The following is a 21,780-nucleotide window of genomic DNA, read 5'->3' on the forward strand; positions in this document are numbered from 1 at the left end:
TAGCTATAAGACTGTGGGTGTGATGTACATTATTTACGATAATCACTGTTTTGATTGCATCATTTGAATAAGGCTCTTATCAATTAACCAAACGAGATCCTCAAAAAATATTTTGTATGTAGCATATAGGCATATTCTACTAATCCTTAGATATCGGATTTAATTTCAATGAAACGATGAGGCTGTGGGAAAATTATATTATTATATTGTTAATCTCATTGTGACTCTACCTCTATTTTGGCTTTTATAACATTTCTCCAAATCCATAATCCAATCCTTGAATTACGATTTAATGTATTAAGTGATCTAAAAGGAAAGCTTTACACCATTAAAGTAAGATTAATTATATATTATCGATTTCATAAAATAGGCAAATGAAGTAATTTATGCTTACAAATAAATTGAAATGGCTCATAAAACTCACGGAAATCATTTTGTATTCAATATTTTCTATTTTACTGTAATTAAAAGGTACAATAAGTTTCTGAAATATTGTAGAGATGAAAATGAAATGAAAACAAAACTTTATAGTCGTTTCTCTGTTGAGCAAATCGGAACTTAAATTCTATTTAAGTATTTCTGAAGATGAAAAATTTTCAGCAATAAGGCGCTCCAGAACCAGCATAATAATATAATGTTGATCAGTTGCGCCAACGGATATTTTGTAATATCGTCGCTGTATACTCCGATATGGACATATTACAATGTACATGTTTGTCTAACCCATACCATAATATTTAATGTCTCTGTCTGCCCAGGCCGGAGCGAAGATTCTATGACGAGACAGGAAACATTTAGCTAAGACATAAATAGTCTCGATCGATCTAAGGTTCACGGCCACATTGCCGAATTTGTATCTTTCAGCATTTTCAGCCGTGACCTCCGCGACCTTTGAACTTGGGACCGAGTGAACGTACCCTTGACTCGAGCAGGCGGTCCTTGCCCTGCAATAATTAGACTGATAAGTGATAATGACGAGCAGCCATTGTCACGAACACGCAGCGATACCGGTATGTGTCTGTTTAAGCAGACAGTGCCGTTTTTTGGCTGTTTAACTTACTATTACAGCATTACGTCTTTGTCTTGTAATACTATAAGAGATGGTCCAGATTTTAGCAAAATATCTCTAATGTATGCTGCGGGATTATGCAGATTCAACGTTCTGTTATCCTCGGTTTTACGAAATCATGCAAATTATAGAAGATTTTTATAATTTCAGCGTTGTAGCTGGGTGGAATAAAATAATAATACATAAATTAGAGAAAATTAATTTTACGTAATCTGTTAAGAGATAAATTTGTGTTTACGTTTTGTTATAAAGTAGGTACGTACTTCAATTAAAAAGCTACATTGAATCAGTTATGAAGAAAGAAACTGACATGTTTAGAATTTGACGAATACCAACTTTAAAAAGCTTTATATATGCCTTTAAAACGAAGCATCGTACTTTGTTTGTGAGAGTTCTGTTATTTGACTGGACAGTTATTTTGTTTTATACATTTCGTATGCAGTATTCATCTGGCAAAGTTATTATGCTTCGTTATCAAATTCAGCTCTACCAAAGAAATACAGCTTATCTAGGAGCTTTACAGAAAGACTTTTCAGATCATTGGCCTTTAAAATATTGTAATATTTTTGTGTAGTGATGAATAATATAAATAAATCACATTCCGAGTGTTGAAAGTCTGATAAAATTAAGCATTATGAAAACTATGAATATGTAAACACATTTTTCTAGTTAAAACGTTTTACACAGTGATTCATAATAATAAAAGCATTCAAAATAAATGTATGAAGAGTCTTACAAAATGTTCACTTTCAAGTCATTTTATTATAATACTAAATCTTAAGGAAGATATTTCAAGAAAGAGTATAACCGTGTTTTATTTTTCAAATCTATTCAGGGGTAAACATAGATACGTTTCGTTAAAAATAAAATGTCTCCTCAAAGCATTAAGAGGTTGTTCACCCAATTTTTGAGCGTTGCTTCTCCCTGAAGGACTATTTGTCAAAGGACAATGTCATTTTGTTTTTAAATTTCCGTGATGCTGTTTCCATGTACTTGCCCGAAAAGGGCCACCTGTTCTGACATTGAATCATGATTTATGATCTGTCAGTTTTAAAGCCATGGGTTTTTGAACTATTTATTTATTTATTATAATACAACCTAATGGACTAAATATTTTATATGGGATGCTGCATACATTTGCATTTAAACTTTTTAAGATTAAGGAAACCTATAATCAACGTTCATTTTTCACTTCTACATATACATATTAAATAACTGAAACTTATAAAGTGTTTCAGTATTTGCGATCTTGTTTCTATTATATATAATCGTCAAATACCTAAGTAACTTTCCCACCATTACGTACACGCGATTGTGTTTACATAACCATTCTAAAGTTAAGACTAAGATGTTTACACGTTATTAATCAGCTCAGGCAACTGAAATTCAAACAAGAAGGTTAAGACTATAAATACACATTTTTGATGTACTCCGATAATACGCTTATCCGCCTTGTGAGTATTGCATAATAATGTGCGCTTACGAGTGCATGGAAATACGTACAGAATAGAAGCAGGCGCAGCACACACACGCAGGCCACGTGAACGCTCACATGCGCACGAGATAAGAGCCCGGTCAGTGAACCTTTTGGAGAAATGGCGCCTGAAAATACTGAAAGAAAGCAATGAACCGAATCGATTGATCACTGATTGGGATGCTATTAATTTTATTGCTTTTAATTTTATCTTTTTTCACTCGTATTTTTTTGGGAAAACATGCTGTATAATTAAATCATGTATATGTATAAAGAAGCCTTATGTATATAATATCTTAACAATTAAATCATTTAAAGCTCATAGTCGCAAAATGTAAGAGCTAAAGGGTTATTTGTAATCAAAACCAAAGCGAGCAATTATACATATGCGCATGTCACTAAAGCACTACAAACATAAACATATCTCCTATAGTTAAACTTTATTGTAAAGAGCATCAAAAGGCGGAACGGGCTATGATCTTGAATGGAGTGAAAGTGTCTTTAGATACTTCCTGACACGTGGAAAGTGAACGTCGCAAGCGCAGTAGTCTCTAGCCCTGCCTAGGCAATACGCTAGATACTATCTCGATAGAAATGCAAGAAAGTGGGTTCAACGCACCCGTAAACATATCAGTGGAGAACTAAAATATAATGTTGAGTAATTTTAGCTTTAAAGTGCTATTTTTAAGACTTTTTATTTCTGTAATATCACAATTGCGGTCGAACGTGTCATCTGCAAAGTATCCGTAATCATGAAAGTGAGGTTTTAAATTATGTACACTTAACTTCAATTTTCGCTGTAATTTTCTAAATTTACTTGATACTTTTCAGTGCCAAAAATTATTACTTACCAAAGTACAAGTTGTACAATGTACAGGTAGTTAGGTGGTAATTATTTTTATTACTAAATAAAGTAAAGCTTGTACCTAAAGTAGATAATTATATCATTACAATTTCTTATAATTTTGCAAGTACGCTATGTTATATTTGCTTTTATTTTCCTGATTATGCAAGTTTGTGCAGGCTGCGTTTTAATGAAAAAGTTTTATCAAAATGTTTAATTTAATTATTACTATCTATAAAATAATAATCTAAGTCGTTAATTTATTTTTTATAATGAAAATTTCGATAACATGAAATAAATATTTGGAAGCCTGAAAATAACTTTTAACAAGGAGAAGTCTAAAGGATAAAAAGGACATCCTGGTATAAATGCAATTCAATTGTTTTGGTAGCACGTTGCATTGTATTATCATATAATTTTGCATAAGAGTACCAATCCGGTATATTTACGCGAACATCTCTGGATCATTCAGCTGGTTATTCAGCATTACCATTCCGTGGCATCGCGGGTTAGCCGTACTTGATTGATGGTTTCCGGATCAATGTATAGGACTTAAATATTGAGATGGATTCGCCAGCGTATGAATGAGGTGAGGAATTATTCAGGTGATGGATGATGGGGCGTTCACCCCCGGCGGGGTCGGGGACCGGCCGAGTTACCACCAGCTGATCCCGCACGTCACAGCCCTCGGGCCGGCGTGTGCATGACTAACAAATAGTTTCGACGCTCTGTTATCAGACCGTTACATGTTAATTTTATCGTGATTTATGGATGCGGTGACGTTTTTACGCATGTTTTTTTCATGTCCACCCGAATAGTAAGCAAATTTTATGTTTTAATTTTGTATATCGATTTGTTGAGGTGTTTTTCCTATTTTTGTTTGGCAATTTTTTTTTGTTACTTGTGCGCTACATTATATGTATTGTAATATTTATAAAGCAATTTATATTTAATTATCTTATAATGTTGCGGTTTCTTGAACTCTGCAGTTGCCGACTAAACTTGATTTATATTAATTTGTGAATTTAGACGCACATTAGATTTTATTGTATAATAAAGTAACATATCAATCTATACAAATCGACTATAATTGTATATGCTATATAGAATACAGAAGTACAATTATAATGATATTATAATATGATAGCTCTACATTTTTGTCTACGTAGTAGAACTATTCGACAATAGATGGCGTTGTACATAATTTTTACATCGTGTGGTATGCACTTAACGAATTTGTAAAATCATAAAATATAGAATTAGGAAGGGATTAATAAAAATGCAGTTTTTATATTTTGTATCTGTAAAAAGTTACCTTAATTTATAAAAACTGAAATTTGTGTAAAAATAGCTTGAAATCGTCTGTAATAATAACGTTTCAATATAATATGAGAATATTTTAATATTATGTTCATAGCACGTTCATAGAGATTAATGGAAACTATTTGTTTTAAACACCCTTTTGACATATTAATTTATAAAATACAAAATGGCATTTTATTTTTAAGTTTTTAACCATATTAATATTCTACAAAATACAATTGATGAGTTCCTTGGTGTTAACGGATTTTTTTTTCAAAATTGCTGTAATTATTTGAATGCTACCAATTTTATGATATAAATTTTTCAATATTGGTAATTTATTATGGGGCATAAGGAACATGGACCCGAAACAAGTTATGAGGAGAGAGCCCAACGACGACTGCAAGTCGTCTACACAAAACAGACTCGAGAACGCCAAGTTTTCATGCAAGAGTTGAAAGAACTGCGAAGAAGAAGGGATAAGAAAATACTAAGAGACCTAAGAGATTTGATCGGCCCTAGATGGTATCAAACTCTAAGCGTCCCACAACGAGACGCTCTAGACACCCTCGAATTTTCTATATACCAAGATCTCTTGGAGGGAAGACCTACTCGTACCGCTTCTGTTATGCGAAATTTAGGATTGTATCCACGGCCGAATGAAACTGATCTTATGAATTGCTTGTATCTTGGTCGCAACGACCCTAAGGTAATGCTTGCTCAATTGTTTTACTGTACTTACGGCCACCCAATCGAAGGAAAACAAATGTCATACACACTTAATGCTAGACTAATGCTATCTGGAATCTTTTATTTAGGCCTTGAAAACTTATTAGAATTATTCAAAGAGAGATTCAAAGCAGATCCTGAAAAGAAAACGCCACATAAGAAGCCAAAACCCAAGGCAAAACCCCCGCTGAAATCACCGTACTTGCAAGATATGATTGCTGTTTTATACACCCCACCGAAAAGAAAACCTTTTAAGCCGGCACCTCTTCCTAATTTAGATGATTTAAATGAACCATACGAGGAAGAACCTCCCATACCAAAACCACCACCGCCTCCACCTCCACCACCACCTCCAAAGAAAAGAATACCGAAAGCATGTTGTGATAGATTAGCTGGGATAATGAACATCGAGCCTCATTCGTCAGTTACCGCAGTCACTCTGAAAACGGTAACACATACACAGCGCCATAAAACTCGAGGATCTAAATTCAGTGTTACTGAAGTTAAAAAGACGTATGGAATAAGTGTAGCACGACCGAAACAATCAAGTCGCAGGAAGAAGTTACATGCCCCAAATACGGGCATTAGTAATGCACAGTACTTGATAACCGGGGTATACAAGGTACATGGAAAATCAGTTTTCGTATTGGGTAACGTTACTATCTTGCCGCCGATGGGTGAATTAATACATGGCGGATATAAATATATGGGCGGTGAATGTATTATCGTACACTCCGGTATACGAGGGCTACCTCCACCTCCGAATCCGCAACCATGTGATTGTTTAAAGAAATGGCAAGAATCTGTATTCAAATATGTTAAGGAAACCAAGTGTGTTTGTGGTCATCATTATGATTATGGAAATGAAGGAACATTTCCACCGGAAGAATTGCCATTCTTTCAAAAGGCAACGGCACATTCACCGTTCAAATTTAACTATGAAACTATTTATGATTTGGATGAAAAGCATCTTTTTGTTGAGAAGGAATTTAAAAGGATTTGGGAAACAGATAGCGCTTTGCATGTTGGCGATCCAAATGCACTAGGAAAAAAGGACAAAAAGAAGAAGAAAACAAAAAGATCATCAACCACATGTTTGGGACAAAATCCGAAGCCCGAAGATTATTTAAAATGCGCTTTACGGTTAATGAGGAGAATTAATATCGCAGCGAAACTGCCGGATGTACACCTTGTCCCAGAACTTAAAGAATGGATGCGTAACAGAATATATGGCCCATTTTCTGCCTACGCAAAAAAGGAAATGATTCGCCAAAGTACCATCTACTGGCAAACCTTCCTAACTCTAGCAGCAAAAGGCTATGGTCACGTCGCCCCACCAAAAGACCCGACGTACGCCGGTCATACGACCTGGGTCCATAAACAAGAATTAAATGATAAATTCCGAAAGTTTACACAGAAATATAAATTGCAGTTATTTAGATCATTAGCTGAAGTTAACAATATGTTATGGCCAACTATGTTCCAAGCTCAATTTCCAGATAAAAAGTTTAGAGAGATATACTTCTCGTATCTGTTTGGCAAGATTGAAGATTTACAATTGATGCATCCGTACAGTTCGAAGGAATCGCTCGAACGTAAATTTAAATTGGCGAAAAAGAGATATATTTGTTTACCCGCTGGTATAGAAACGGATGATTAAAAATACAACAAGTCATGTTTATTCTTTGATTAAAATATTTTTGAATTGTTTTCGTGTTATTATTAATGAAATACTATAATAGTACTACTACTACTACTATAATCAGTATCAGTTAACGACATACTTATTCATATCAATTAACTACATATTTTTTTATAGATCACGTAGTGTTTTTGTGTAAAGGAATAAAGGGATATAAAATAAAAGAAATATATGTAATTCATAATTTAATGTGATAAGTATATTATAACATACCTATGCAGGTATATTTAACAAAATTTATGGCTTAAAAATTAAATTTTCACTGTAAAACAACTAAGTTGTTGAATGTCTATCGATTGCATACTCAAAAATTGTTACAATAGAGGATATTTGTTAGAGCATTTCCGAAATGCAGAAAAAGAAATCATACAATTTTCCATTCACATCACTAAACTCTACGCACGTAATACTCAAAGGTATTAAAAATATTTCTCTTCTATTCCAATGCCGAGCCACTACATATAATCATACTTCTACTTATTATCATACAAGTCTTATAATATTATAAAATCTATAACACATTAAAATACAATTAGAGATACAATCGCAGAATACGCCACCATAACTCTAGGTAAGGGATATTCATCGTCTTTGGTATCATTGTTATAGAAAACAAAAAACTTCACTTTGAAATCAGAATATTATACAGAATACTGATGTAGAACTCGATAAATTGATTTAAAGCATATGTCATTAAAACTAACGTAACAACGTTAACAAAATAAATGGCAAATTAAACAATTGTGATTCACATTAAGTTAAAATAATACAATAACAATAATTTCAATAATACAAGGGTTACAACAGAAATGTCATAATTAGAAATGCATTTTAACTTATACGTCTTGTTCGTCATAGTTTGTGCAAATTAAATAAGAATATATGAGACTACCAATTACTACTATACAAAGATTAATGCAAAACCGTTACAGAGTAATATGAGAAATCCAATTTGTATAATGCCCTACATATATTTTAGATTGAAAAAAGAACGTTGCTATTTTCAAACTGTAAAGAATCGTTATGGGCTCTCTTCATAATTAGCAGCGTTGGCCCAACAAATGATAGTCGAAGTTTGCCGCCATTACGGTAATTACGAATAAACATCTACAATTACGGCCTATTATAGACATTTAGGCCCTCTCGTGATTGCTTCTACTCGCCCAACGCTGCCCATTGTGAACACAGCCCATCAGATTGAAAAAAAAAGACGGGTTGCACTCCGGGAGTGCCGGCAGAAGTGAAAACTTGATTATTAACGTTGAGCATGTTTGATATTTTGGAATGGTATCCATCTTACGCTTTTTCGATCAGGTCACGTGTCCTGACGCGAGTTTAAGATTTTATACCCATTACAGAAAAAATGCTCAACGCCGCTAAATAAGTTTTCACTTTAATAACGTTGCTATTGCGAATCGTTAGAGAAAGTTTTAGATTTGTAGTTCCTGGTGTGAGTGTGGCGAGTGTGTGCTAGTGTTGTGTGCGGGGGGGTGTGGGGCCCGCTGCTGTAAATGCACTAACGCGGAGAGAAGCCGCGTGTTGGCCTCATCGAGCGCGGCTATTCTGTGCTCTTGCGCTTCTATGACGCGCTGCTTGTGTGACAGCGCGGCCGCCATCTTGCGTTGTTCGCGCCGTAACTCCTCCTCCACGCAGATTAACCTGGAATGGATAATTGCGACCATTTCTTAATATAGTGTGTCTTACATTATATTGAAAAACACTTTTGGCGATCGTTATTTATATGTCACTATTTTGTTCTTTTATAAAGAAGTGAAAAGACAATAATATAATGTTCGTTTCATGATGCATTGTTATTCGGGCATTAAATAATGGGCTTTTAGCCAATAATCACGAATAATAAGGTTATTGTTTTGTGTTAGACAAAAATGTTGAACTGTCTAACAAATTGAAAAATGAATGATAGAATGGAAAAGAAATTATAAAATGTCACTTATCTTTTAGTTTATATTATAGAGCTATTTATAATTATATAAATATACATAAAGATGAAAATAAATGAATATTAAATTGCAAAGCTATGGTAAAAGTTCATGTTACAGCTATTACGTCTGTCTAGCTAGCAAATAAATAATAACAAATATATACATAGAGGCAAAATATGTATTTGGTAATTAATTACCTTGATATAATAGCCTTCATCTTGGCATCGGTGTGGTCTGTGCCAGCGTCAGTGGGACCGAGCCGTCCACGCAACAATTCCACTGAACATTTTAATCGTTCTATTTCACGTTCATACTGAAACAGATCACCAATATGATTAGAGATAAGAGTTTCTATTTTCTTAATGATTTTACTTTTATTTTTTTAATTGACGCGATACTACATGAAAATGTCATGTCAGGTCATAAATGTATTTACGAAGATGGTAGTGGTTGGTACGAAAAAAAACTGGGCTATGTTAATAAAGTATAGAAAACATACTCTACATACTTTTAGAATAGAGATTTTATGGATGACCGATATTGATATGGGAAACATGCATGAAAATTTAATAGTATAACAAAGTTTATTTATAAAGTGAAAAGTGATCTTATTTAAATAAAGCTATTTTTTAACATTCAATTAAAGTATAAAATCCTCACCTGTTCAATAGTTCTATGATGCTTGGTCCGTCTCCGTCCCGTAGTGCTGTAGAGCGTGTCGTCCATCTCATCTGAACTGTCAGTGAGTTCCCGCGCAGACTCCAAACTGAGTCGTCGCTGCAGTTTGTCTCTCGCTGGGATGTCCCTCTCAGTCCTCACTGGGACGCGCTCACTAGCTTCACTAGAATGAGACTCCCTACTGAACACACGAGACGGCGATTCCCGTCTTTCCCTCACACCATAATAATCCTGATGCCTCTCCATATCCTCGTTCAATCTACTGCTAGACATCTTTGCACCCGAATAAGCTCTATCCAGCGGATAATTTGTCTCCGGAATAGAGTTATCGTTTACAAATTTCTCGGGAGAATTCTTTGCATTCTCCATATTGTACAAAGCTTTCTGACTCCTCGATATCTGCAGTCGATACATCTCTTTATTCACTTCTTCGACGTTCGAATCCGACCTGCTCATCGGATATCCTGAATCCGTGGATATATGGTGAGGTTTACTTTCATAGAGCGACTCGCCTCTCTGTCCGAAGTGTTTGAGGTTGAGTTGATTTTGATTAGTCGAGTAAGAGAGCATAGGGTTTGTTCTGGGCATTCGCGTCTTGCTACTTTTGCGTAGACTGGGCGAATTGCTAGACGATTCGTCGTCCCTTATTCTAGGGGAGTTACTGTGATTACTCCTCTGATAGACATCTTCATAATTACAATTATCTCTGGTGAGTTTTCGGTGGGTACTGTTATGATTCTGTTGGTCGAAGTTTCTACCATCGTCATTGAAGTTGGTAGAACCCTCTTCAGAATTAGTCTCCGCGTTGTCAGTGCTCAAGCCCTCCTCATCTATGGATGAACTGGATGAGCCACATGGACACCGTTTGGAGTTTCTATTTTCATTCTTTTTATTTTCTTGCGATTGTCGATTATCCTCCATATTATAAACGGGATTCGTGAACACTAATGGAGCGATCTTTGAGTTTGAATTTGTGTTATTTTGTACATTATCGGCAGTGGTAAAGTTTTGTATGCCATATTTCTGAATGTCGTATTCGATTTTTTGCTGCACTGGGCTCTTTGGATAGAACTTTTCGTTTTTACTGTCGTAATACTGTTTATCTCTTTGTTTTTGGTAATTTAGCTGCGAATAGCGACTCAAAGGTTGTCCGCCATTTTCATAGGGCTGATGATGATGTGCAGTATTCTCGACGGGACTAGAACTTTGGCTGTACGTAGCGATGCTTTGGTAACCGGAACTGGCGACATTCGACAAACCACTAATAGAGACATTTGAGCCGTTGTTTGTGTAATTTTTGTTCCCGTTCACGATATTGTTGTTCGATTTCGATTGAGCTATATTCTTTTTGTTCATAATCTTTTCGTCAACTATATCGGAATCATCTGCGTATTTCAACAAATCTGACAACTCATCTAACGTGGCAGTTTCTTTTATGATATTCTGCATTTCGTTTGTGCAATAATTGTGGTTAATGCTATCGCTACTCGGAGATCTTTCGGTGCTGCTGTAATTAGAATTATTGTGATAGTGCTGTTGATTGAAATTATTGTTTGGCTTGTATCTGTCTTGGAACCGTCTCTCGAGGCTTTCGTTTAAGCCGTTGCTGATGCCTTTTGGATATTGATCCGAGCCGAAACCAATATGTACGACTTTCAAGTTAACGCAGTGCTCTTGGTTGTTGTATTGTGAGCTGTATCTGTCCGGGTTAACATTTTGGTTTCCCGGGCTCGAGCCATATCCATTTCTAGGTAGCGTTGCGGAGCGTAAATTAAAACTGGGCGATTTGGACACAGTTACGTATGATCCTTTGTACTTCGATTCGTCTGCGTTCGATTTCGACGGACTTATATTGAATTGGACCCCGTTTTTGTTCATGATAGGTGAACTGTGAGCGAAGTTACTGTTTATTGGACCGTTGGAAACAACGTTTTCATTGTTTTGTTTCGTTGGTGTGTTGCAAGTGGGATCGTTGAACCTGAAAGAAATCGATTATTTAAAATGCGTAGCTTGTGTCGAAACTACATTGGATATGATGCAAAGCGGATGGTGTAGCTGTATAAATTTAAAAATTTGTTTTTAGCAGTGTAAATATTATATAAACATTAACTTTACAATATTTTTTTATTCATAAACTGAGACATCTGTTTTTATTTGAAATGTAAATTTAAGTAGTTATCAAGTAACTCACCTAAATATATTATCAGTCATTTGGGTTGTCGGTCCGATATCGTTGCTCACTAACTTCTTAGAAAGTTCTTCCAAAATGTCGGATAGTGGATCCAGTTCCTGAAAATAGATATAAGTTTATATTACGTTAAAATTGAATCTCTATATTTATTTTCATTATTGAATTTTTAAATATGAGGGTGTATGTAACTGCTTTTGCTATACATATTTTACAAGTGAATTTTCAAAATATTTTTTTTAAATTATTTAAGTATTTACCTAACATTTTAGTAAACAATGAAATCAATCAAATGTAAGTTTAAAGTCAATTAAACTGTACCGGTTGCGCAGCACTATGTGAGAACAATTTGGTATTATTATGAGTGTAATAAATTCCTTGGCACAAGAAAATTTTAGTAAAACAAATATACTTTTAATTATCCCGGTCTCTTACCATCTGGGATAATCTTATATATAAAATTCTCGTGTCACAATGTTAGTCTGCATACTCCTCCGAAACGGGTGGACCGATTCTCATGAAATTTTCTGTGCATATCGGGTAAGTCTGAGAATCGGCCAACATCTATTTTTCATATGTACCACGGGCGAAGCCGGGGCGGACCGCTAGTTTGATATAATATGCGGGATGTAGGGTAATATATGCTCACCGGTATCCTCCCAGCGGGTAGCTTCGGCAGGCTATCCACCAACAAGCCATGCAAAGTGGCCAGCTGCTTGCCCAAGTCCACGTGCGGCGCCCACTCGGGGTCCGCCTCCACACTGCCGATCTGTGACTCTGATGTTGTGGACCCTTGAGATGTGGACGAGTTGCGCTTGCTGTCTTGTTGCTGTTGCTGTTGTTGCTGTTGCTGTGGCTGTTGCTGGGCTTGTTGCTCTTGCGGCCGTGTCTAGAAGTTAAAAATTGAAGATATGAGGTTTTGTTAAGGGTTTCTTACTAGCATTGAAAACTATTGCTGAAAGTATTTCAAACACATCGCTTTATTTTCACAATTTTTTTTTTCTAATTCATCTTATCAATTGAGGGAAGAACATATCAGTAGGGAAGTTTCAAATTTAAAATAAATTTACTTGGTCCATTGAGGAATTATAAATTTAAAAACAATACATACTCCAGTCTTTACTGGACAGTTTAAACATTCGTTAATATTTCAATTTTTTGTTACACTTACAGAAATAGCTCTCAAAAAGGCCTTCATATTGGGTGCCTCCTGTTCAAGGAAGTCGTTGAGGAACTCCATGAAGGCCTCCTTGCCCTGGAAGCGCGTGAAGTTGGCCAGCGTCTGCAGCGTCTTCGCGACCAGCGTCAAGTTGCGCGCCGCACGCTCGTTCGGGTATTCTGTGTTCAGTATTGTTTTATTTTTATATTAAGTTGATATGGGTAAATTCTTATTTTGTGTATTTATGTGTGTCATTTATAACATAAAACTATTGTATTGCATACAAAATTGATTTTAAGTCATATCTGTTCTATGTATAGAAAATAAAAATTAGTAATGATGACAGGTTCAACATTGTGTCGAATACGAAAATTATGATGAATTCTACAAAGATGTATTGTTAATGTTTGAATAATTAAGATATACTTTAATTACATGCCGAAAGTAATTTTTAATGAAGAAGAAGTTAAGAATCATAGTTAATATCTTACCGTGAGTAATTCCAAAGAGGCTCGGGGACAGTATAGCCGGGCACAAAAAGCGCAAGAATATTGAAGCACTGATGAGATTGTCTGATATATCTTCCCTGCCCATCGATGCCAGCCTGAAATATAAAATTAAAGAGTTATCATTTTATTATTTAATATCTAATATTGTCGTCACATGTTTAGTATCAAATGTCTTCCGGGCTATTAAAAAAAAGATAAGTTATAAAAAAAGCTCATATAACCTTTTGGTGTGATATCACACCATTGAAGTTAGCACAGGTAGTTATTGTTAGTGTTTGTCTGAACTATGAAACTATGGATATATGTATGTATATGACCAAGATAGCAAAACAGTCGGAGAGTGCACAAATGTGCGTATTATAGTATATAGTCTTGTAGAGTTTTATTATCATTAACACATATTTATTTATTTATATTTAAGGAGAATCGACAGCTGTATTCTTAAAAATATAATGTCGATTTTAAAGCAATAAATAATGTGTGACTATGAATAGTTATAAAACCTTTCTCTAAAAGTAGCGAAGCAGTCTCTCAGCGGCGGTGGGAAGCGCGGTGCAGAGGCCGCTATAGCGCGCCAGGCGAGCGTCACCGCGTCCCGCAGCGCGGCCTGCTGCCGGCGCAGCGCCGCGCTCGAGCCCGCACGCAGCGGGTCCACTTCGCACTCCGCTGCGCTGGGACCCGCCGCTGCACATACCGCCTCGCCCAGTGTGTCCTGAAAGAGAATAGGTTTTGTTTATCTTGTAGGTTCGGTAATATTATAGTTAATACACCGCCTAGCCTAGTTTGTCCCGTGTACCAGATTATCTTTTTACTTTATCCTGTACTCGACACGTTAGTTAAGAGTTATACCAATAAGATCTTTTTTGCTACGTTAATCAATAATAATGTGTCATCATATAACTTTTAAAAGTGTGTTAATCTGATAAGAGCTGATAATGGTAAACTTCGTTGATATAGGAAATTTGCTCTTCTAAATAAATACATTTATACATAAAGATTAAGATTATTATTTTTATTTATAAGGACCCATAATTACGAATTCTGTTAATATGATTCTAACTCATAGCAGTTTCTTTGATTTGATTTGATTTTGTATTTATCATTCCCATTGAAAATATTATTTAACATAATATATTTTGGTATTTTACAAACCTACTAGAAAACAAATTTAAATGTCCATCCAAAACTATTCCAAATAGAGCACTACACTAACCTGCAAATATTGATCACCAACGAGTTTCAAATACGCCTCCATGCTCTTAGTAGCGAGCGAGTTTCCTCTAAAAGTGAGCGAATGGTCGCCAGTCCTTCGCACATCAAGGGCCACTACATCCGCTAAGTATCGCGGGGCCAAGCCAGCACCGGCCATGCAGAGGACGAGAGCACAGCCGATATCCTCCTTTGCTTTTACACCTGTAGACGATATAATAGAACGTGAGTTTTGTACGTTGCATACTTTAGTCACCTATTCCGACGCCAAACTTAATAAATGTGGCAAAAATATCAGTTGCGCAGGTATTTTTCGAAGCTTATAAACTTCTTCATATGCCAGTTGCAAAGAGTAAGAGTGCACAAAAAAGTATAATTTGACCTGTAGAGTAAGAGTGCAAAAAGTATAATTTGACCGTACTTCTGACGAAGCAAATTATGGGAATGACCCTGAGGCCTGAATACAGCCTTAGCTGAATAATCGGACTTACAATTGTAATCTTCAATTAGATGACAATATGAATTTCAACAATGTAATGACGGTCGCGGTATAAAGTACTACAAAGTAAACTAAAACATCATTATTCGAATTCAACTTCCTTACAGGGTTATGTGAATTTTCTTTCGATAATAATCTGTAATCAACATACATTGCTTCACAACATTCACAAAACCAAGGTATACGTACTTTTAATCATATCTTTTGAATGTTAGTTCATTTTTATTCATCGAATAAATCACATAAAATACAAAACAAATTACATCTGCTATCGATCCTCAACTCGGAGACAAAACATTTGTATGATTTCACTTTTATATCAGACTCAATTGACTTTAACAGTGGAAATATGGGGTATAGTGTAGTGGTAAATAATACTGCGGCTTGTCGCCCTCGCTCACCGGGCACCAGCGCTGTTCGGTAGCGGCACCCTACACTCACCGATGACGGGCTCCAGGTACTCGCAGAGCCGCCGGTAGTTCCGCTTGAGGTAGTCGAGGAAGCGCGCGTAGCAGTCGAGCGGCAGCACGTCGACGCACTGGTAGCGGCACTTGATGCGCAGCGCGGGCGCGGGGCCCGGCGACTGCGGCTTGTCGCCCTCGCTCACCCCGTACCAGCGCTCGTTCAGGTAGCGGGACGATACGTCGTCTACCGGGATGCGGACTGTGCCTGCAATTACAGTGAAAAAAACATTTTAATAAGCGATAATTTAATCTAGTCGGAGTAATTCGAAAAATTCGAAATTCGAAAAAAAATGTTAATTATGCTATACCAGCTTACTACCAGCGGATTCGCCCGCTTTGTCTAAAACCGAATAAATTATATACTCAAACCTTCCTCTTCAATCACTCTATACTATATTAAAACCGCATCAAAATCCGTTGCGTAGTTTTAAAGATTCAAACATACAAAGGGACATAGGGACAGAGAAAGCGAATTTACTATGTAATGAAGATATACACTGCCAAATAACAATATTTATAGAGATACACAATAGTGGTACGCACCAACAAGCGCGTGCTTGTCCCGCTTGCGCGCACGCCGCTCGGGCTCGCGGTACACGTTGACGTGTATCGCGCGCACCGCCGGCAGCGCGCTGAACTCGTACACCTCGCCCCAGAAGCACAGCTCCGTTTTTAGTTTCGATGATGATCTGGAAATTAGAAAAAAATGAATTATTTTTTTTTACTACCTACTATTGAATCCTGTCAAAAGCTGTCTTCGACTGAAACGTATTTTTCAAAATCAAATCTGATCTTACAAACTTGTTTGACAAATTTTATTCATAACTTATTCATTTGCGGGCTGAAGTAACATTTTTTTATCAAAGAGCAGAAGAATAAAGAAATAACACAGTTACATATTAATAGAGTACTTAATGGTAAAACTCTGATCAAGCTCTGAACAGTTTTATCACTGTACCGTAAAAAATACGTGTGGCACTCGAGGACTGCCGAGGTAAAGCTATTGCATAGCATCGCTGTGCCGGTTGGAGTGGGGAGCGTTAGGTTTTTTCGTTACGGAATTTTTACATTCGGTCGCCGCGCTCAAGGCCCGCGATAGAAGCTATGCAATAGCTTAATAAATGTAAATGTGTAGGAAATTATAAAAACATATAAGTTACTAGTGGTCCGCCCCGGCTTCGCCCGTGGTGCCTACATGTTTAAACTATCCTATCTCTCAAGTTGTATCGAACTGCACATGGTGTGCGAATTTTATTATAATCGGTTCAGTGGTTTAGGAGTCCATTGAGGACAAACATTGTGACACGAGATTTATATATGTTACGGCTAAAGGTAGGTGAGAACATAAACTTAAGATTAGCCGGCTAAACTTAGGTTTATTTTCGACGAGGTGTTAATGTTAGTTTGTTCTATCTTTAGCCGGCTAAACTTAAGTGTAACCGCAGGCCCGTGGCTAAAAATGTCGGGGTGGGTAGATTTGGTTACTATAATACATATAAGGAACAGGGCGAGTGTTTTCTGGCACTTCGCCGGCTGCTGCCGCAGCACGCTCGCTGCGCTCGCTCGGCTCGTGCGGGTCTTAAGAGTTCTAACCTAACCTAACCTAGCCACCAGCTTTCTGCCCTGAGTCGGGGTGGGTAGATTTGGTTACTATAATACATGTAAGGAACAGGGCGAGTGTTTTCTGGCACTGTGCGGGCCCCTCAAGCCCTCCACCGGCCCGGCGCTAACCAAATCTACCCACCCCGACATTTTTAGCCACGGGCCTGCGGTTACACTTAAGTTTAGCCGGCGAAAGATAGAACAAACTAACATTAACACCTCGTCGAAAATAAACCTAAGTTTAGCCGGCTAATCTTAAGTTTATGTTCTCACCTACCTTTAGCCGTGACATATATATTAAGATAAGTTATGTAGTATATACCTCGCATATAAGGTGTCATCTAGAAGAATCTCGCAATAGTATCTCTTTTTAGGAGGAATGGCTTTTGCTTCAAGTAACCAGAGCTTCACCGTTCGCTCACATCGCCTCGTCCGTATTTCATCGGGTCGTGCTGCTTGCCGTAAACTGAAAAATAATAATTAATTATGTTATTAATATATTTTATTTTGTAAGTCGTGAAACTGAATAAATGAATTAACAGGCCTTAATTAGATAAACTTATGTAATTATTGTATTGTCACCGATCCTTGATAAGTGTACACATAATATAAGATTGAATTAAATCTGTCCGTATAATAAATAGAGGGTTAAAACTTAAAAGCGAGTCAGTTACATATAAACATAGTTGAAGCTAATAGAAGCGTGTCAAAAATAAAGTAATTAGTAATAAAACATGAGTAGAGTTTAATATAAGGAAACTAATATAATTAATTACAACGTATTTTAAAATATAATTACCTATATATCCATCTATCTCTTTCCTTACGTGACGCGCAAGCAAAATATCTAGGTGCTCGGTTTTCTGCACTCAATGCAAAACAGTGCGGCCTGCCTAGCACCGACGAATGTAGAGCACGAATTTCTACCTGTAAAAATATTATTATTTTTAAGCAACTTTATATTTTAAGTATAATTTAAAACATATATTGCATAGATTGCATATATGTATAAAGTGAATATTTAATTAAATATTTATAAGTCACGTAAATAATTTTCTCTGCAATACATATTTACTTCTATAAGAAAAAAATTCTATAAGTTAATATTACAAAGGCAAAATACACGTACAACAAAGTCAATCGTATTAGTCAATTGGCAAATGTTAAAACATGAGTCAAATCCTATAGACCGGACTCTCAGTGGAGTTTCGTTTGCATAAATAGCGGACCTAAATCTGACTTCTGATATATATTGTATAGATCCCAGACATCCTAAAGACAGATGTTGCCAACCAGTTTTGTGGTCCCCCTCCCCCCACCCCGGTAATTAAATATGGCATACAAAGAAAAAAATAAAAATTTCCAAAACATGCCGTGTGGGATATCAAATGAAAGAGCTTGTTGAGCAGATTACGAATATATAGCGTACTATAACATTTTTTACACTTTCTCTAAGATTTTTTAGAAAATTTACGAAAATGGTCCATTTTTGAGTTAACTTTAAACCACTATAGATTGAAAACTCATGAATATATTTTTTAAATTATTATTTTAAATAATTAACAATAGTCCATTGTTTACGATTCAATAGTTCGTACAGTGAAATAGTTGCATGGGGGAGTGGGGGGAGCATTCAAAGATGGCGAGTATATTTTCAAGTTTATGTCAGAAATAAAGGCCTAATACAAAAATATCGGTGTCAGGGTTTAGAATAATTATCTCTGCACTGTCGTTGTGTTTGACAGAATGAAAAATATGGCAGAACATTCTTGAATCAGCCTCTTAACTTCATCAGCCTCTTCTAAACTTGAAAATATACTCGCCATCTTTGAATGCTCCCCCCACTCCCCCATGCAACTATTTCACTGTACGAACTATTGAATCGTAAACAATGGACTATTGTTAATTATTTAAAATAATAATTTAAAAAATATATTCATGAGTTTTCAATCTATAGTGGTTTAAAGTTAACTCAAAAATGGACCACTTTCGTAAATTTTCTAAAAAATCTTAGAGAAAGTGTAAGAAATGTTATAGTATGCTATATATTCGTGATCTACTCAATAAGCTCTTTCATTTGATACCCCACACGGCATGTTTTGGAAATTGTTTTTTTTTCTTTGTATGCCATATTTAATTACCGGGGTGGGGGAGGGGGACCACAAAACTAGTTGGCAACATCTGTCTATAGCATGTCTGGGATCTATACAATATATATCAGAAATCAGATTTAGTTAGGTCCGCTATTTTTGCAAACGAACATCTCCTTGGAGCCTGCTCTACTAAATGGTGACTCAGAGGTTAAATTGCTTATTCGAAAAGCTTTCAATTTGCAATTTATTATTGAATCAAGATAAAGCTTACATTAATTAACTCATTTACGCTTATTATCTAATTACCATTCATGTTTATTACTAAAGGTTTAATAATTGAACAAGTAGAGAATTCAAAACATCGTGCCTATTTACTACTTTAAATATTGAGTCAAACCTCTAAAGTCTAACGTAAATGTTTACTAGGAAACTATGAAACAATTCGACTCTAACTTACTTGATTTGGAGGTCCCAAATCCATTGTGGATACAGCGGGCGAATGCGCCGATAACAAACTTTCATGGGATCTGAAAGTAAGCAAAAGTGAAATTAATTACAATGTAGTTAACATAATTAATTCCTTGGACAGTTAGGTTTCTATGTACACAGTCGTAAAAGCTTTTAGTGAATGGATACGACAGACGAGGCGGGGCTACACTCCTTAATAATGTTACGACACCTAGGTTCATAATATGATGCGGTCACGACATATTCTAATTACTCTTGTTGTCCTAGTAATTTTTTAATGATATAATTAGCGAAAAATAAATTAAATATACATTTCATGCCTTGCTTGGTTTATACAATCTATTTAATACTAAAACACTTTTAAAAATTTAACGAATAAATTATCTTCGCAAAGACAGACAGAATAAATCGATTGCGGATTCTGCAAAAGACAGGCTTTACTCAGCTTCGGGAAGCAATCAGTGGAATGCTTTGTAGACTCAGACGTCTGAGAGGAGTAACAAGAGCGAGATTAAATAAAATAGTTGACAAAATAAAATAAAAGATCTTCTTGTAGCGCAAAAATAGTCGTCCCTATTTTTCAAACCGAACTAGATATTATTTTTCAATACAGATACTAAAATATGCACATAGAGTGTAATGGTAAGTGGTAACGAACAACAAATATTTACTTAGGTCATTCGTCATATTTTCATTTGAATCCTGCTGTTATTGGCATGTTTAACTATATTAATATGTCTCTATATTTAATTTTATCCATGAAAATGCACTTTAAGATTCATAGAAGGCAGAACACAGTAGTACGAGTCTCAGTAGTAAGATTCCTCAAATGATTTGCTCAAGAAAATTAAAATACCTTGAAGTCCGTAAAGCATGTGTAGCTGGATGAGTAGGGACCGCCGCGAGTATCCTCTCCCGTTCCAACTTGGTGGCGGATTTTGTTCGTTTCAAGGGATTGCTTCTGAAGGATCTCTTGGAGAAGAAGAAGGACGCAAGACGCGATGGACTGTGCTGCGCCTGAGCGCCTGGTATGGGCGTGCTTGGTGCGGACCCTCGCCGACATGCTTTTTCATATGATGTGTCTGTGGACAAGGAGATTTTATTGTTAGTAATTTATACGATGTGATATTACAAGTTGATAGACTGTGATAAATAGTAATTGCACCTGAATAAGTACCAAACATATTAAACGTTAATAATTGTATTGAGATTTGAGACAATTGGTCAAAGTAATTGAATGTCGTTAGACGGAGACGTATAAAACACCCATTGTGAAACATAGAGTCACGATAAATTAAACGTATTTCGATTTATTTTCAAAACCATAGTTTTAAATTATTACTATTCACAACAAACACGTCGATTCCATAGAAAACACATTTTATTGTGACCACATTACACCGATTCTTACCAAAACAAGATAGTGAATGCAGGAACAACCGCATATTTCTTAGAGCGCTCAATTGAGTCCGTTTTACAAAGAGGCTCGCGTCAAATGGCCGTGAATACGGCAATCATATACAACAGTCTGAATTGATTTAATGTAAAGGTGCAAATTCACTTTCCTAGAATACGTACTAAGTAATCTTACCAATTATATTTACGACAACTGCACATTATATACTAAAGATGAACTGAAGCATATTTATTATAACATATTTAAATTATGGTATTTTAATTGATTGCCGTAAGATATATTTTATCATCTCAAAACGGACTTGTTCTCGATCTAGGTACATTCTTACTTTTTATTTCGCAAAAACAGTGTTTAAATATGTATAGAGGTGGTTGCTGCAGATAGCTACTCCCGATTCCTGAACTATTAAAGTTCGTTTTTAACAACGGTTT

At 35.9% G+C, this 21,780-nt stretch overlaps 2 protein-coding genes across 19 annotated transcripts in view; one reads left to right on the forward strand and one right to left on the reverse strand.

Moving 5' to 3' along the window:
- The first annotated feature begins 5,032 nt into the window (after positions 1–5,032).
- On the forward strand, positions 5,033–7,078 carry LOC149909477 (uncharacterized). The gene has a single exon (XM_090117536.1). It carries the CDS (start codon positions 5,033–5,035, stop codon positions 7,076–7,078), a length of 2,046 nt encoding a protein of 681 aa, XP_089973662.1.
- A 214-nt stretch (positions 7,079–7,292) lies between these two features.
- Positions 7,293–21,780, reverse strand: part of raskol (Ras GTPase-activating protein raskol) — a 131,650-nt gene continuing 117,162 nt past the window's right edge. For all 18 annotated transcript variants that reach the window (XM_090119471.1, XM_090119470.1, XM_090119468.1 and 15 more), the window contains 15 exons: positions 20,789–21,014; positions 19,922–19,991; positions 18,171–18,298; positions 17,694–17,837; positions 16,313–16,458; positions 15,747–15,974; positions 14,811–15,010; positions 14,101–14,309; positions 13,580–13,692; positions 13,101–13,267; positions 12,579–12,818; positions 11,933–12,030; positions 9,724–11,719; positions 9,261–9,376; positions 7,293–8,779 (listed from right to left, as the gene is read on the reverse strand). In XM_090119471.1, coding sequence (XP_089975597.1) covers positions 8,551–8,779; positions 9,261–9,376; positions 9,724–11,719; positions 11,933–12,030; positions 12,579–12,818; positions 13,101–13,267; positions 13,580–13,692; positions 14,101–14,309; positions 14,811–15,010; positions 15,747–15,974; positions 16,313–16,458; positions 17,694–17,837; positions 18,171–18,298; positions 19,922–19,991; positions 20,789–21,014 — 4,310 coding nt within the window. In that variant the 3' untranslated portion in view covers positions 7,293–8,550. The remainder of the gene's footprint in view (positions 8,780–9,260; positions 9,377–9,723; positions 11,720–11,932; positions 12,031–12,578; positions 12,819–13,100; positions 13,268–13,579; positions 13,693–14,100; positions 14,310–14,810; positions 15,011–15,746; positions 15,975–16,312; positions 16,459–17,693; positions 17,838–18,170; positions 18,299–19,921; positions 19,992–20,788; positions 21,015–21,780) is intronic.

Source organism: Colias eurytheme, chromosome 3 (assembly GCF_061535395.1).
Source record: "Colias eurytheme isolate Ceu_HAF_F1 chromosome 3, ilColEury1 Martin Lab GWU primary, whole genome shotgun sequence".
Taxonomy (NCBI): Eukaryota; Metazoa; Arthropoda; class Insecta; order Lepidoptera; family Pieridae; genus Colias; species Colias eurytheme.